A 16,493-nucleotide genomic window follows, 5' to 3' on the forward strand; every position below is an offset into this window, starting at 1 on the left:
GCCTCCACTTTAGTCAATCATCTTTGATGTGAAGTGATGAGTGTCCCTCCCCCTTTGTTTATCCCTATTTTTTTTTATTCTTCCAAGTAATTCATATCTCAAAGCGATTAGATCATATTACATTCAACAATTGATAAGTGAACTGATTTCCAATAACAATTTCCTTTATTAATTACTGCGCAAAATATCCGAGAAGGCCAACACAACAAATGTTTATCGCTATATAACAATTAGCTAATTCACAGATATCTGGTACTTTATTATAATTTAATTCCCAGAATTCAGGAAGTCAATTATTTTGGAAAAATAATTACTGTACGTGGCACCTCGTGACCCTCAGGTATCGACTTCTATATATTACATAGTAACAATATATATTATTGTTGTAGTATATAATATACGCCGGTTGCACATTTAAAAAATCAACAAGAAAAACGATCCATTTATTTTCATAATTAAATAAACAATACAGTTAATAAAATTCCTATAAAATTGATAGACAAAATTGAAAAAACTACATTTGTTAATGCAAATCATCAGAATTTCCGATTTTTTCAGTAAATAAAGAATAATAAATACATTTCTTTATCCAAACATATTTATTATAATATTTAATATTTGATTCCAATGTGGAACTATAATTAACTCATAATTAATTTCAGTGAGAATAAAAAGAACCATCCAAGCGAATGAAAAATGGGCAAAGACATTGAATTACTGAATGGAGTCAGCAAATTCTTCACGGAACAATTGCTGGAGGAAGTGTTGGCCAAGAAATTTGGAGAGAAGGATGTGGAGGTGACAGGATGGGAGTTTGGAGAAGCTTCAGCTAAAGGGGACAGCTATTTATCAGAAGTTGATCGAGTTGTTATTAATGGAAAGATTAAAGGAAAGCCTGAGAGTGTCAAAGTCGTTGTCAAATCCTTTCCATCAAATCTGGGGAGGAGGAATACCTTCAGGAGCAATGTGTTCTTCAAAAATGAAATCCTTTTTTACACTCGGGTAAAATTCATTGATAATTGTAGATTAATCTAATTTTTTTTTTATCGAAATCAATCCCAAAACAATAAAATGACAAATAAATAACCGGGATTTATTTAAAAAATTGATTATTCGGTAGAATTTCAGGTGACGATTCCTTTATAGTATTTTTATATATTTTTTATGCATTTAGAAAAATTTTCACGACTTTTCCAATAATTTAATAATTTTTCTGATCTCCAGATTGTTCCAGAGTTCAAGAAATTCCTTGCGTCCAAAAAGAAAGAATATTTATTCCTGGTTCCGGATTGTTTAGCTCATTTTTTAGATGGTGAAAACGATTTCATAGTTTTGGAAGACGTGAGTGTTTATGGATTCGGTCCAGCAGCACGACAGAGTACTTTGAGTTTAGAAGAATGCAAAGTTATACTGAAAGCAATGGCAAGATTCCATGGAGTCTCTTTTGCTCACAAAGATCAACACGAGAAAGAGTTTTATAAAGTCGCTGGCCAACTGGAAGAAACTTATTTCAGTGAGAAGTGGACCGACTGGTACGCGAAATTCCAGGTAATTTCTTGTTTCCACATTTCATTTACACGATTTATTTATTTTATTCGTCTCTATTTATAGACTGTATTTATCCTGATTCACCAGTTAATTTTATTCGTTAAGAATCTATTTAATTTAATTAATCGATTAAATTGTTTAGGCGCTCATTGTGAGCATTGCAAAGGACGCAATATCCTTGGAGTATCCAGACACGCCACAGCAGAAAAAATTCTGCTCTCTTGATGGAAAGGATTTGTGGAAGAAATCTGTGGAATTATGCACTCGCATTCACGCACCGACTTCAGTTGTGAATCAGGGCGACTGCTGGGCTCCAAATTTTTTGATACGTGAAACCACCAGTGGAGAGATGGAGACGCTCTTACTGGATTTTCAATTGGCCAGGTGTGCCAGTCCCGTCACTGACATATCATTCTTCATCTACTCATGCACAGACCAGAAAATGAGGGACGAAAACTTTGATTTCCTTCTAAAGTTCTACCATGAGGAGCTGTCCAAGACAATTTCTGAACTTGGATCTAATGCTGAAGAGGTTTATCCCTGGTATTTATTCCAGGAAGAGGTAATCATTTCATATTTTAATAAACTTATGAGAGTCACAATTAAATCCAATGATTTTTCCCGGGAAATTATTCTGGAATTAATTCTGGAACAGAAATAATTATTTTTAATTGGTCTTTTTTTTATCAGGTGAAGGAGCAATTCGTTCACGGTGTGGGTTTCTGTTTGGAATCAATTCCATTTAGTATGCTGGATGAGTCAGAAGCCTTGAATCTAGATGGAATCAAAGGAGATGAAGCTGTTGACATTGTTGAGGTGTTTGCTCTGAAGCCTTTGAAAGTCCCAGCGAAACGCCAACGTCTTGCCAGCGCCTTGGTTGACGCTATAGACCGCGGATTTCTGTGATCGATTTATTTTTTGCCTTCACAGTATTTATGATTACTCTGAATTTGATCATGAACATTCCATAGCTATAAAACAAAATATGTGAAATATAAACGATTTATATTCAATAAGCGTACAACAAAGATAGTTTTTTTTTTCGTTGGAAATATTATACACGTAATAAGTAAATTCACCAATCAAAATCATTGGAGTTGGATTGAGTTAATTATATGATTTTCTTAATATCACATTTAAGGCTTGAGAAAATGCTATGAAATAATCGAAGCTTCATGAAATGGGTAAAAAAATCTCGTGGGACCACTGATTGTTTCATTTTCACTTTTCGTTTGTTTTTGGTTGATTTATTTACGCAGGTGAATAGTAAAAAGCAAAAGTACCATTTCCCATGTTCAATCAATTAATTAGATAATTTTTAATTAATTACGAACGCATCTCCGATAAAATGGAAATAATTTCCATAAAGTCTTTTATCTCCTGACAATAATCTGAAAGATTATGAGAGAAAAATGTAAAAACTTTCTTTTCAAAAGGAAAAATGGGCCGACAAAAATATTTTTCAAAACTTTTAACTGAAATTTAATTATTATTGATATTAATTTCTATTTAGAAGTATGGGAAATATTGGACTGATTGACTTGTCGCGTTTTACGAATTCACTGCCTAGTTATTTTTTTTCGTTTTTATAATGCCTGATGCTGAGATCTTTGTGGGGAAAGACCACTAATGTCGAAAACTGTCGTGTCATCTTCGTCGTCTTCATCTAGTGGTAGTGGACGCATCTCAATGTCTTGTTTGTGCGCAAGAACCCCGTATTTACGTACCATTTGTGCTGGATTTTTTTTGAACCTAGTTATGAAAAGAAAAACTCATTTTAGCTGAATATTTTTCACAGTAAAAGTTTCTAAATTAAGAATTATTATAGTAATAATAATTATATAATAATTTTCCGGATGAAACCGTAGGGTTATCAAAAAAAAATCGACAATCTTTGGAAAGGGTGATTATCGAAAATAAACGAACCCAAAACTTCGGATCATTAAATAAGCTAGGACTATAACACTGAGACCCGCGAAAACGTAGAAAGCTCGCTTCAGAGCCCCTGGATTCAGTGACGGTATATGAGCCAACGGAATCTGCAAGAAAAATCGGTAATTAATTAGTAAGTCCATTGAAAAAATAAGGCCCATAAAAATATAATGACAGAGATGACTACAATCAACTTTTTGCGCAGTACAAAGTGATTTTATTTTCGAAAAATGTGAAGTTTACAATTCATAAAATTTGAATTGCAAAAATATTGTGTTCCAGCCAGCAATAAATAAAATAATAAAAAATTGAAAACGGAATTCATCTGCGGCTGCCACAGGAGATATTTTCAATTATATGATTTTTAGTCTCAATTTAAAAAAGAATTTTTATGGATTTTTTTGAGAAAATTTGGCGTGAAATTTGTGAGGTGTTTTTCAATGTCACTTCATTCTCATGTGGAATGATGAGTCAATAATCGCGAACTTCCTTCTTAACGTTGGGTAAGAGAAAACTGTCTTACAAAGTAATACGAATCACTCATCTCTAAAAATAGAAAATTTAAGCAGACGAAATTAATTAATTCTCCAAACACCTCAATGCAACTTCGTCTTCCACCTGATGATTAAAGAGAACCTTCAACTGATTATTAATTCATTAAAAGATTTAACTACAAAATTATCCATTATAAACAAAATAACAAATCGAATTATTAGATTTATAACTCATTTGTTGAATTATTTAAATAGGAATTAGAACGAAAAAATAATACGTACAACCGTTGGATCCATAGTAATATTCGTTAAATTCTTGTTCTCCCTCTCTTTAGGAAGTCCACCATTTGTTGGTTTTTCATTTTCCTTATTATTAACCTTCGTTATCTTGCCCTGTTCAACTTTATCAATTTTATGAAGAGTGATATTCTTCTGATGATCAATTCCATTGGTCAATTTAGTCTGATTATCTCCAAGCACGTTAGCACTACTTGTTTTACCGGCTTCACCCTCGACAAAGTCATTGCAATTAGATGTTCTTGTTGTCAACACAAATGCCAATGCAATAATCACAAATGTTACGTTACTGCAAGCCCTGGGATGTCCCATTGTCGTCATGTATCAATTTTCTTCATACGAGATGATCTTACAGGCGCCAAAACACCTTCATTCGATGGATTAAACTTTAATACCCTTATTCTAAGAAACATTCCACACTGCTGGTGATTTTATTTACCATTGACCACTTAAACCTGCAAGCATGATGAACTTGTGAGATCCAAAAGGTAAACTGATATTTTTCAAAGCAAAAAAACATATGGTTCACCCGGAAGATAATGCAGAGGTGTTTTATTATCCATTGAGATCGTAGATTCATTTTTATTTTTGAAAAACCTCTAGCATTTACTGGAAAAAGAAAGACAACTATTAATGAAAGTCTTTCATCCCCTAAAGATAAGAATTTAATCCCCTGACGTTTTTGTAGAAAAAAACGTTTTGTTTTTCATTTTTCTCGGTTTTATTGTGATTTTTTAATAATAATTTAACGGCACAACAACAAATTAATTACCTCTATATAAACCATGAGTTTCTGGAATTACAGCATGGAATTTACCTGAATAATTACGGAATAATAATTAAAGAATAATAATAAATAATAATCTAAATAAAATCAATTGGCCAAATGCGTAATTTCTTTGAATCCAGAACTGAGTCTCTCTTTCGTCAATCCTCTTCGGGAGGAAATGACCATTCCCCAGGTGGAGCCACCGGGTACCAAAAGGAAGTAAGTCCAATTTTAATTTCCAATAATTCCCACGGATTCGAATTTCCAAAAAATCTCATCATCCGAAATTGAAACCATAAATCGTCTTCTTCACAGAAACTTTTTTTTCCAGATAATTCAATAACCGAAATTTCTAAAACATTCAAAAACTCCTGACAATTCACCTTTTCCCGCCCCTAGATTCCCCCCTCCACAACAGAATCTAGAGTTCTGTCAAGATTGAAATAATCTGTTGCCATTTGTCAGTCGTGGTTGTGGGTCTGTCGTTGGTTCTAGCAATTCCTCTTTACCTCTGGTCTTTTCTGGTCTGGACTTGTGGTGTCGTAAGATGGTATCGTTTTTAAGTTCATCCATGAAAAAAGTATAAAATTGATAAGACTACAACGAATCGTGGTGGGCGAGGTTCAATAATTATTTACTTATCAATTTTTTATCGTCACTGGAGGTGACAGGAAAATTACACTCAGAGGTGGGATCGACCTCGGATACATTATACGTTTGTCAGTTTCTCTCACTCTTTATCCCTCATTTCAATTCAACTGTAAATCCAAATGTCAAACATGGCACATGATGGTGCGAGCTGTTGGGACAGTCTACCCAGTGTTATTATGCTGGAAATATTTTCCTATCTCAAACACAAAGACAGAATTAATGCCTCTGGTGTGAGTATTCAATTTGTTTTTTTATAACTTTTCAATTGAGGTGAATTGATAGCAAGTGATTGGTCTCCATTGTTTTCCTCTCTTTCATTTTTATTGGAGATTATATATTTCCATGGGCTGTAACCTGAGACCCTAAATTTCTATGGGCGGGGACAATCTTTGTTTTCGTATCCTCAATGTCAAGTGTATTTACATTTAACATTTCCTCTGTTGTTACGATTGTCTCCGATGGATTTAAAAATAACATGAATTCTTGCAGGTTTGTAAAAATTGGCGACAGGCACTCTTTCATCCTAGCTTCTGGAAGGATATTACTTTTATTTATGAGGACTCTATGAGTATACCATGGGCAAGGTATCTATTGAAAAATAATTGGTTTTTTTTTGTGGATAGAACTTTCTCTTTCGTGGGCTCTACATTTTTTCTGCGTTCACATCTGGAATCGAGAGAGTGATGAAGCATATTTCTCGTGTGATGAAATTTTTCATTCACTTTGTCTAATTTTTTGATTACTCAATACCCCAGGGAAAAAGTTCTCCTTCATTTTTAATTCCAATTCCCATTTCCTAATTCCAAATTCCCAATTCCCAATTTCCAATTCCCAAGACAAGCAACAACTCCTAACCCTGACATTTACAAAAATTAAAGGATAAGTTAAATGAAATGAAATCCAAATCGAAATTTCCAGAAAAGTGGAGGACTTCGTAGCCCCTGCAATAATTCAATTGACTTGAAACATTGAATAATTTTTCAGACACTTGGCAGACTGCTTCGCCCTGAGCGTTCAAAACGCGACAATCAGATGTCAAACCCCGCACTGGAGTCCAGAACTGGAGTCCCTGTTGCGTAATTTCCAGGACAACCGTAACCTGAAGAAACTGATAATCGAGCCGACATCCTCCACCTTCGAATGGACGACAAACCTAAACGATTCTTGTATATGGACCGAGAGAATCTACAAATCCCTCCTAAAGATAATATCGACAACTAAACAACTGAAGGTGCTGACTCTAGGCTGCAACGAGGACCTGTCAGTTCGTTCACGAGAGCTCATCGACACCCTGATCCTCCACCACGGAAAGCAGCTGACCCACCTGGGACTGGCCTCCGTGAAAGAGGACCCAGAGAACTACGAGTCTATCCACTTGAATCCAATAATCTTCCGGCAGTTCGAGTCCCTGGTAGTCCTCACCTTGGATTACGAGCACCTAAACAACATACTCCTCGATTCCCTGACGTCTGGCACCCTCGAGAGACTAGTCGTCCACATTCACGATTGGCAATACGATCATCCAGGCACCTCCAACGAATCCTGGCAGCGTTTCACCCTCAATAACAAACGGTGTGGCCTTCGTCTGAATCTCCTCCACGCATACGTCGGTGTGACAATCCTCCACTCTAATATCCTCCAACCTGCGATGCCCTTGACCCACCTCAGGGCCCTATTCTGCGAGTCTGTTAACCTCAGGGCCCTTTTCAAGCTCTCCTCTTGGTATTCCTCGAGCCTGAAATCCCTCGTTTGGATCGACTCGATGGATCATGACGAGTTGGAACCACCGACAGACGATTATTCAGTGGCTGACAGCGCTGATGCTCTAGTTCTCATTGCCTGGAGGTGTCTCAATCTCGTTGAAATGGTGTACATTGGCCATAAGTATTATCAAGAGAATCTACTGGCTATCGCCAGACTGAGGGGACATGTCCTGAGGAGATTTGAATTTGCGGAGAGCAATATCATCAGTGAAGATGAGTTTGAGTTTGAAAAAACCAAGAGTGAGATTAATGAAATTCTTGGAGTCAATTGGAAACCTTTTACTGATGCTGAATTAACTCCTGTACTGATTGATGCAGTCTCTGGAGACAGTAGAGATGTTATTATGCCACTGGTACTGGAGGATGCAAAATAATTATTCGTTGAAAACAGAGTAAATAGAGCAGATAAGTCCCATCATCCATTAAGTCATCATTAATCAATGAATGAATCAATCAAAAACAACTCCTTTTACTAGATGCATTTACGGATGGCTTGATTTGTGATATCTCGGAGGAGATAAGGAGAAGCTAGAGAATAATAAACGTTTGTAGAAATGATGGAGGTATGACGAATGGATTAGAATCCAGAGTGACCAAGACCAAACAGGGTCGATATTTAATTGAATAAATTAAAGTAATTAGTACGTGTGAACTGTTTGTGAGACTGAGGAGAAATCACAAGTGGAGAGAATCGTTTGAGTACATCATGATCTTCCAAAAAAGATTCAAGACGAGAGGACGACGATTCCACAACTTAGGTAAATGAAAGAAATTAATTAAAATAATGACAACCCGTTTTCCAACTGTGGAATATTAGATTAATCAACGTAAATCAAGTGAAAATGTAATGAAAGCCTAAAACATGTCGGGGCATGGAGAAATACATTCTTAATGTCACGTAGATCGTGACTACGATGACAAAGGCAGCACCGAGGTTATTTTTAATACGACAACCAATCGGGCGCACACAATTTAGAAAAAAAAAAACAAAATGAGAAGTTGATTAATTAATTGATTAATTATTAAAACGTTAATGGAGCAATTTTTTTTTTATGAGGAAAATTAGGAGAACTCTAATCGTATTTGACTGTTTAGTTTATTGTCAGTTTCACGTGGATATCTATTTTTCAAAAAGTAAAAAGATTAGGGAAATAGTTTGCTAGTCCTATTAAGTCAGTCATGAGTGGTTTATTATTCAGCGCACACGCATGAGAATGTTTTTTCAACGGATTTTGAGGATTTGAGGAGAGGGAATGGTTCAATGAGACGATTTCATCGGGGAGTAGTTCGTAGTGATGAGAGTAAAACGAAATAAATATCGGTTTTGATTTAAAGTTTATCTTCGAAAGTGATCGATCTCAAGATGTTTGAGACAATAGATTGAATTTGGGAAACTTTACAATTGTTTTGGACTCATTTTCAGAATATTTTGTTCTCATAAATGAATATCTTCGAAATTAATCATTTCTCTGAGATGCACGCAGTATGTCTTGCCATTTTTTTAAATAAATCATTTCGTTTTGAAAATTATTCGGATTGTAACGCGACCAAATTCTCGTGAATCGAACATCAGAAGAATCTTGAGAGAATTTTCAACGAGAGGATGACAAATTTTTTTGCAATCTAGAATTATATAATTAATTAGAGTAATTGGAGAAATATTTATAGAAATATTCAGTCGTTTTTGTATTTTGGTTTCTTCTCCTCTCGTTTTTTTAGAGCTGAGTAAATAGATAAAAAAAAATTTTTAATCATTTTCGTTGATATTTTAAAATGAAAATTCTCTCCTTTTTTATAATTTTTATCTGTTTGAGGATATAGTGCGTGAATAATAAAGGGGAATAAGCATGTGTGTGTGTGCTTTTAATGTGGGAAAAATCGATGAGATATTGAGGATGGGATTAAATTAATTTGTGAAGCGGCAAAATGAAAAATAATGACGATGAAAAAACAAACGTTAGAACGGGCCTTAACATGTACCTGAGTTGAGTGAAAATCATTCGACCAAAAATATCGAGAGAGTGTGAAGATGAGGGATAAACGAGAATAAATTAAACAAGAATATCGACGCCCGTTTAATGAGTTAACTCAAAGAACTAGTTTGTAGATCAATGAAAAAAAAAACTTTAAGACAAAAAAAAAATGCAAGACGTGAGAGATTTAAGAAACATAAGCGCCAATGATCTTTCGTATTAAAATTAAATTCCTTAGGATGGAGTGAAAACGAGGAAAATTAAACTGCAAACTGATAGACAAGTAGTAAATGACCGAGAATGAGGCAGTCCAACAATTTTATACAAATTATTTAGCAAATATCACCGAAATTTGTGGATCTAGATCGACAATTTTCACGGTATTTACCAGATAATCTCGCAGATCTATTTTAAAATGGTCTCTATCGACAACTGAAATGTTTTCTGTTCAAATATCGACGAGTGGTCGAAGATACTCCGACAAAATAAACTCTCAAACTTGAATAAAAAATCGTGAGACAATGTGCAAATGCAAATGTGTGCCGTAATATCCATGCGTAATAGTCGAAAAAATAAAAACTAAAAATAATAAAAACATAAAAATAAAAAACAGAATATTTAAAATACAAAGTGATATCCGTGATTGTCGTCTCTCGGAGGATTATGCAAGGCCTCTTGTACAAAGATTAATGAAATAACAATTGAGGAATGTATGTGGCACCACAGCATGGGCACAAGAATAGATAACAATTAACAGAAGCTTGTAGCAGTGAATTAAGAAAAAATGTTACAAATATGACTCATAAGACTGAGCTTGCCAAAAGCGATACGCAATCTAGAAGCTGACATTGGTGTCATGTGGACACACATTCATCATTTCTTGCTTTTCTTGCTTTTCTTGCTTTTCTTGCTTTTCTTGCTTTTCTCTCCTTAAAAATTCTCTTATCCTCATCAATCTCCTGCCAGCATAAAGGGAGACTGAAACAACAGGGTCTCACAGCAAACCAGGAATTAATAATCTGCATTAATAACAATGAGTAATTAAGGATTAATTATTAATTGTTATGTGCATTGAAAATTTCTGAATTGATATGAACTCATTGATTTCGAAGACAAAATGCATAAATAAATAAAAGCTCCCGATCAGATTGAGCCACTCGATATTTCTGTTGTTCAAGATTTTTTTTGCTCTGTTATTGATAAAAATATAATGAATGTGTGTCAATAGTTGAGAGACGACGCACGTGAAATAGCGTAGATCTGAAAATGCCCTGAGCTCACTCGAGGATCAAAGATAATGATTTAAAGTTAACTAAAGATTTAAAAAAAAACACAAAAATCCCCCAGAATTACGTAACATTAAGATCATTAAGATTCGCCTGCCAAGAATCAAAACTAACTTGTAATATCTTATGAGAGCGATGTTAGCCAGATTAAAGAAACAAAAAAAAAATGTGTTAAGATCTATTTTTTAAGAGCCGATCGTATATTTTTTTACTAAGGCAGGCCTTAGTGACGAGGAGGCTAGTGTGGGCCCTGGGAGGAAAAGCCCCAGGTGATAATATCTGTGATGAACATTATAACAACGTAGAATCATGCATTGTTGGAATTTTTTGAATTATTCACCGATTTATCTTCTGATTGTTCATTTACCTTCCGTCTGTTCTATCACGATTGAATTATGAGATTGTTTTTCACTCAGTAGCTGATATTTATCAGTTTATTTATTGTTACATTTTGTTTAAATATTCAAAATCCTCTAACAATGCTATTAATATGGGGGCTAACTCAACTACGTACAAAGGAGTAAATAAACTAAATAGTCATGGTTATTCCATCACGTGTTAAGATCGAGTGAGCTTAAAAATATTGACAAAGGGGTGATTTATTCAAACATCTGTGATAAATAAACGTTAATGTGTCACCAGTGAATATCGCTGAAAGTATTTGCGAGAGGATAAACGAGAGGATAATAATTCAATCGATTCTGTTTTCGAGACTGGATTAATGCTGATGATTTAACATTTTTTTTTAATAATTTCACTTGTGACATTTTAATGGGAAAATCTTAGCGAGATGTATGACAGTAACTGCAAAATCTGCAATTAATATAATATCTGCAGGATGGAGGAAACGCGCATTAGAGAGAGAAAGAGAAGTCTGTTTAAATCCTGTGCATTGCGCCAGTTTAAATCGTCAAGTGTGAGGATCGCTAGAAGACAAAACGATTCTATTATTTTATGTTTTTATTCTGATAACTGATCTAGCGATTCATCTCGCTCATAATTAATAAGTATCTAACGTTTTATCTGCGATCAGATTTGTAAAATCGAGTGAAATGTGAAATTGTAAAACGTCAGTCACCAGAGCAAGTTTATTCTCTCCATTTGTCAGTATGGAATTATTAATAATTATTGTTGTCGATGATAATCTGAGGAGATTAGTTGAGTTTTGTTGTTCATCAGAACTGAAATTTATGGATTTCTTTTTACAATGGATATTCTATGTGATGAGAGGAAATCTTTGGGGATAAATTTCAGAGGGAGGGGAATGGATGTTAGAGGGACTTGCTCAAAACGTTTTAACATTTCATGGGAGAATATAAAAACGTATGTGTGTGATGTAGGAACTGAAATTGATAGAACGAGAAATAAAACTCTGTCATTCCAAAAAAAAAATTAAAGAAAATAACTGAGAGCCGAATAATGGAAGTAAAACATTCATTCCAATCAACTCGTTCTTGAATGTCAGTGAGACATTTACCAACAGTATTAAAAGTTCCTAATGTGGCGAGAAATATCAAATCGATTGTTTTAAGAACCAAGAATTGATAATGGCACATACGATGCAAAATAGATTAAAAGAAAAAAATGAAGACTTGAATCGTTTCGGTTTCCCACTGTTGTTCGAACGATAATACATTCTTAATATCTTGAAAAAATGGTTCACAAGCGCCAAAATGTATTGCTTTCTTTTTTTTTTATCATTCCATAACGCGGAGATAACATAATGCGTTTGGAAATGAGAGGGATTTTCATTGAGAAAATGATTTTTCTTCTGCTGAAGATAAATTTTGTAATCTTACGCACACTCCAATCTCTTCCCAACTCGAATTCATTTTTAATTGAATGGGAAACATTTTTTTTTTCTCGGGTTTGAGGTCACGATCGGAGAATAACTCATGGAAATAGGAATCAGCGTCTTGTTAGGACGAGAAAAATTTTTAAAATTGTAATGATTGAGGCATGATTCCGACGTTTATTATATTGTCAAGTAGATGAAAGTTGAAATGTTTTACTTCGACTTTTTCTTAAATTTAATTTTTTCTGATGAAGTGGGAGTTAATGAAAGGAGATTTGTCCATAAATCCGTGCCGATTGTGCAATATATTGGGGACTGGGCCCAGAGAAAATTCAAAATTTATCCTTTATGGAAAATTTATTGATGAAGTCTCGAGTTTTGCTTCAAGTCATTTCAAAGGCAGCGGAATAATTCTCCTTTCATAGCTTTCCAGATTGTTTTTTATGATGAATAAATATTTCTGTTCAATTGGCGTCAGTCGGAAGTGTTTCTTTGATAGTTTATTTTTGCATTAATTGCGGCATAGTTAACGTAGAAATTATTAAGGGATTATTATTGAAAAAGTGATGATTATGAAGAGCCACGATCTGCAGGCGGATTGGGGTGTTTATACCCGCACAATCGCAAAGCATGACTCTCTGTTGGATTGTTTAAATAATTGGGATATAATAAAGGATTAGAGCACGTCGATGCTCTATCTTGAAAAAATAATCTACCGAAATAATGGATTCAAGAAAATGATAGAATGATTTTTCCGCACTGCTGTATTCACAATTACTGTAAAATTCATTGTGTCATGGATTATTTGGCATTTGTTTTTTAAACAAATAACGTCCGACGCTCGTAATGTTTAATCAATCGAAATTTTCAGTAACTACGATGTTACATCAACCGAAGAACCCAACATTTTCACCAAATTATCAATCAATATTTATCGCTGTTTGTTGTTAAATTGTTCAAGTAACTGTGTCGCTCATAGTTATAGTATTCAAAAGATGGAAGTGAAAAATAATTTCCGGACAATTCTGGTGATGTTTATGGGGAATTAATCGCGATTTATTGGAGACTCCACGTTTTTTTCCTCGTACGTGTCCATTGAATTGTTACCGAATAATGTCTACTATATTCAATCATTTTAAACAATTGTGAAAATAAAGAAACATGCAACTCGTCTAGATTTTTTGTTTTTAACCATTTGTATTTCCCTCCGATAGATTTTTTTTTTTTTCATTTTTCAAGTTATTGTTGAATTTGTAATTCACAGAGAATTCCATTTTATTTATATTTATTTATAATTTTGCGGCAACAAAATATCAATTCCACTTTTTTTTGCCTTTTATCTTTACTTCAACATAAAAAATCCAATCACCTAAATTCGAATTTACGCGGCTGGCCACATTTTCCCGCCAATTTTCAAATCTTAAAATTGGAAAAATTGTCTATCTAACCCCCCGTAGGTAATGGATTCCCTCATTAATACCAGATGGCAGTGTTTTCACTGATTAACCCTCGCTTCTTCCGGTTTGCTTCCGTTGTTCACCAACGGGGGTTCGTTTGAGGGGCGCAAAGTAGTTGTGCATACACCACGCGTTCGCGCGTATCTCACCCAAAAAAAAAAATCCTTATAAACATTAATAACTTGAAGAAAAATATTCTTATCAGTCCGCGTCACCGGTAGTTGTGATAATTCGCTCTAAAAAACTCCAGTAATAATTGAAAAATCGGGATGATCGGCCGGCGGTTGTGAATTTGGTGGGGGCAATTGAGGAGTGAGAGAGAGTGATTTTTTTTTTTTCTGAGAGAGTTAGTTTGACCGAATGTGGCGGTCTCTCCGCCATGTTGAATCACTCTCGTTAATTTTTTCGCAGAGGTGGCGCGTATTTTTTTTTCTTTCATCCCCTCGACACAAAAAATTCCCAAAATTCCATCACCCCTCGAACGACATTACAACAAACACCCATAACTCATTAAAATAATCACGGGATTAATATTAATATCACTCGGACGCTCATCCGAGTCCAGGATAATAAAATGCCGGGACAAGGGAGACGAAAGCGTGCTAAAAATCCAAGTGTATAAACCAATAAATAATATGAAATAAATCAGTGATGTTGTGCACTATTTATTGTCAATAAGGAGTGAGTGATTGTTAATGACAATAATATTACCGAATAAACACTAGTGTTGTTACAATTCGTCAACGGTTTATGAGTGTTAAAACAAAATCAGACGAGTTTTGTCCTCTTTTGGGATAACATCGTGTGTGAGAATTTCTACAACGTGTAAAGAGAATATTCGTATCATCTTGTACAGAGATATGAACCATTGAATGCGGTTACATGAAGCTAACCGGCTCATTCTCGATTAATCTAACCACTAGGATTACTAAAACCCAAGGTAAACTATCAATGGCACCACGCACTAATAATTAAAACATCCATTCCAATAACTACTACACACCTCATTGTTCCATTTACCCCAATTTCATTGAAACAACACTGCAATCGTAAAATGCATTTGTTCTGCCCACCGTGGGAAAGCCCTGGCCTTGGCATTCCCCCAAATTGTTGTAATTTTCTCACCTAAACTGAAAGACAAATTGAAAAAGCCACATAAACAGAATTCAACATAACATAATTGTCCGACAATTTTCCATCTTAAATCATTATCAAAATCTCGAAAACCATCGATTTCTCGTTCGATCCCCTCCCCTACCCCCTACCCCATGGCACAATCACCTCCCCCCATTCCCATCTAGAATGAAGAATTCCCAAAGCAGGAAAAAAAAACAAAAAAAAAACCGTCAAATGAAACAAGAAAAAAAAAATACGAGGTCGTGTACGGTTGTCGGCCTGAAACGCTAGTAATTACGTGTATGACGGTCGCACATCGCCCCCTTCCCCCCTTTCCCCCCTTTCCCCACCTCTTGCCCCCTTCCTCGCCACCTATTCCACCTCCTCCCCCCTTCCCCCCTTCCCCTGTCCAATCCCAAATACTTTTCCAGTTTAATCTCCCGAAACAAAAAAAAAGGAAAAAAAAACAACACCAAACTAACCCGTACCACAGTGAGGTTGCTTGAAAAATCGATTTTCCAATATAGTACACGTATGTACCCACTCACATCAACCCATCCACCCATCCACCCACCACCACCCACTTCCCCCCTCACTGGCCCTCTCCCAATGGGTTAAAAGGGTGGATGGGTGGTTGGGTGGTTGGGTGGTAGGTTTATATCCCAGGGTGGATGGTGATCACATTGCCTTCACCCTCACCCACCGTCCCGCAATTTTCGGGGAAATGGATGGTTGGGGGGGGGGGGGGGGGAGGTGGGGAGATGGGGAATAGTGGCGGTGAAATTGAAGGAACCAGAGGAAAATAGAGGGAGACAGAGGGATACATATATAACGACAGAATTTGTATTACTTTTGGAGATAGAACGAGAGTCAACCCCCCCTTCTCACTCCCCCATATCACCCCCCCTGTTCCTCTTTCCTCTCTCTCACGCATGGCCGTTCAGTTGAGGGCGGGGGATGGGGAAGAGGGTAACACAGGGAGGATGAGGTGGTGGGAGGGGTGGGTGTGGGGGACCTGGGGGAAGAGGATGGGGAGCGAGAGGGAGAACGAGGAAGAGGGCAGAGAGTGAGCGGCTAGGACAAGGATTCTTGTCGATGAGAGGGCAATGGGGTCCGGAGGGTTGGTGGCAATGGGGGGGCTGAGGGGTGGGGTGGGAGATGTAAAAGGGCGAGGGGAGAAGTAATTAATGTACGACAGTGTCCTCTCCTCGCTTCTGGTTTCGCTTCAAATGTCTCTCTCTTTTTCTCTTCATCTTTTCTCTTTTTCTCTCTCTCTCTCTCTCTCTCTCTCTTTTTTTTCTCTCTTGCCTCTCCCCTCTTTACCTCACTCGTATTTTACCTCGGTTTCCCTCTTTCTCTCAGTCGAGTTCGGTGCACCCCCCCTCCCCCTCTTCACCGTCTAGTTCCCCCCT

General features: G+C 36.0%; 4 protein-coding genes across 6 annotated transcripts in view; 3 read left to right on the forward strand and 1 right to left on the reverse strand.

Moving 5' to 3' along the window:
• LOC105273030 (uncharacterized) lies at window positions 1-2,808 on the forward strand. Its single transcript, NM_001414533.1, has 5 exons — window positions 1-340; window positions 663-1,002; window positions 1,225-1,548; window positions 1,691-2,110; window positions 2,239-2,808. Exons 2-5 carry the CDS (start codon window positions 697-699, stop codon window positions 2,452-2,454), a joined length of 1,266 nt encoding a protein of 421 aa, NP_001401462.1. The 5' UTR covers window positions 1-340; window positions 663-696; the 3' UTR covers window positions 2,455-2,808.
• LOC105273014 (uncharacterized) lies at window positions 2,537-4,819 on the reverse strand. 2 transcript variants are annotated; one of them, XM_011315260.1, is made up of 4 exons: window positions 4,711-4,819; window positions 4,257-4,638; window positions 3,475-3,587; window positions 2,537-3,300 (listed from the first exon to the last, which is right to left on the reverse strand). In XM_011315260.1, exons 2-4 carry the CDS (start codon window positions 4,590-4,592, stop codon window positions 3,135-3,137), a joined length of 615 nt encoding a protein of 204 aa, XP_011313562.1. In that variant the 5' UTR covers window positions 4,593-4,638; window positions 4,711-4,819; the 3' UTR covers window positions 2,537-3,134. The 2 variants fall into 2 exon arrangements, with proteins under 2 accessions (XP_011313562.1, XP_011313554.1); XM_011315252.1 differs by having other exon boundaries at window positions 4,257-4,795.
• Window positions 4,820-5,505: 686 nt separating this feature from the next.
• LOC105273038 (F-box only protein 33) lies at window positions 5,506-10,164 on the forward strand. Its single transcript, XM_011315273.1, has 3 exons — window positions 5,506-5,921; window positions 6,181-6,275; window positions 6,676-10,164. Exons 1-3 carry the CDS (start codon window positions 5,811-5,813, stop codon window positions 7,826-7,828), a joined length of 1,359 nt encoding a protein of 452 aa, XP_011313575.1. The 5' UTR covers window positions 5,506-5,810; the 3' UTR covers window positions 7,829-10,164.
• Window positions 10,165-14,068: 3,904 nt separating this feature from the next.
• The window catches only part of LOC105273043 (transcriptional repressor p66-alpha), an 8,967-nt gene continuing 6,542 nt past the window's right edge, over window positions 14,069-16,493 (forward strand). For both annotated transcript variants that reach the window (XM_011315279.1, XM_011315289.1), the window contains exon 1: window positions 14,069-14,905. The gene's annotated coding sequence lies outside the window, so the exon portion shown is untranslated. The remainder of the gene's footprint in view (window positions 14,906-16,493) is intronic.

The sequence above is a fragment of the Fopius arisanus genome, unplaced genomic scaffold (assembly GCF_000806365.1).
Source record: "Fopius arisanus strain USDA-PBARC FA_bdor unplaced genomic scaffold, ASM80636v1 scaffold00004, whole genome shotgun sequence".
Classification (NCBI taxonomy): domain Eukaryota; kingdom Metazoa; phylum Arthropoda; class Insecta; order Hymenoptera; family Braconidae; genus Fopius; species Fopius arisanus.

What these genes read in the sequence shown, in the direction of transcription:
- LOC105273030 (NM_001414533.1), top strand. Translation starts at nt 697, where the DNA reads ATGGGCAAAGACATTGAATTACTGAATGGAGTCAGCAAATTCTTCACG. An exon ending in AAATCCTTTTTTACACTCGG is followed by an intron (nt 1,003 to 1,224) that starts GTAAAATTCATT and finishes TCTGATCTCCAG; the next exon opens with ATTGTTCCAGAGTTCAAGAA. An exon ending in GGTATTTATTCCAGGAAGAG is followed by an intron (nt 2,111 to 2,238) that starts GTAATCATTTCA and finishes TTTTTTTATCAG; the next exon opens with GTGAAGGAGCAATTCGTTCA.
- LOC105273014 (XM_011315260.1), bottom strand. Translation starts at nt 4,592, where the DNA reads ATGACGACAATGGGACATCCCAGGGCTTGCAGTAACGTAACATTTGTG. An exon ending in TTACTATGGATCCAACGGTT is followed by an intron (nt 3,588 to 4,256) that starts GTACGTATTATT and finishes TTTTTCTTGCAG; the next exon opens with ATTCCGTTGGCTCATATACC. An exon ending in TTAATGATCCGAAGTTTTGG is followed by an intron (nt 3,301 to 3,474) that starts GTTCGTTTATTT and finishes TTTCATAACTAG; the next exon opens with GTTCAAAAAAAATCCAGCAC.
- LOC105273038 (XM_011315273.1), top strand. Translation starts at nt 5,811, where the DNA reads ATGTCAAACATGGCACATGATGGTGCGAGCTGTTGGGACAGTCTACCC. An exon ending in ACAGAATTAATGCCTCTGGT is followed by an intron (nt 5,922 to 6,180) that starts GTGAGTATTCAA and finishes GAATTCTTGCAG; the next exon opens with GTTTGTAAAAATTGGCGACA. An exon ending in ATGAGTATACCATGGGCAAG is followed by an intron (nt 6,276 to 6,675) that starts GTATCTATTGAA and finishes ATAATTTTTCAG; the next exon opens with ACACTTGGCAGACTGCTTCG.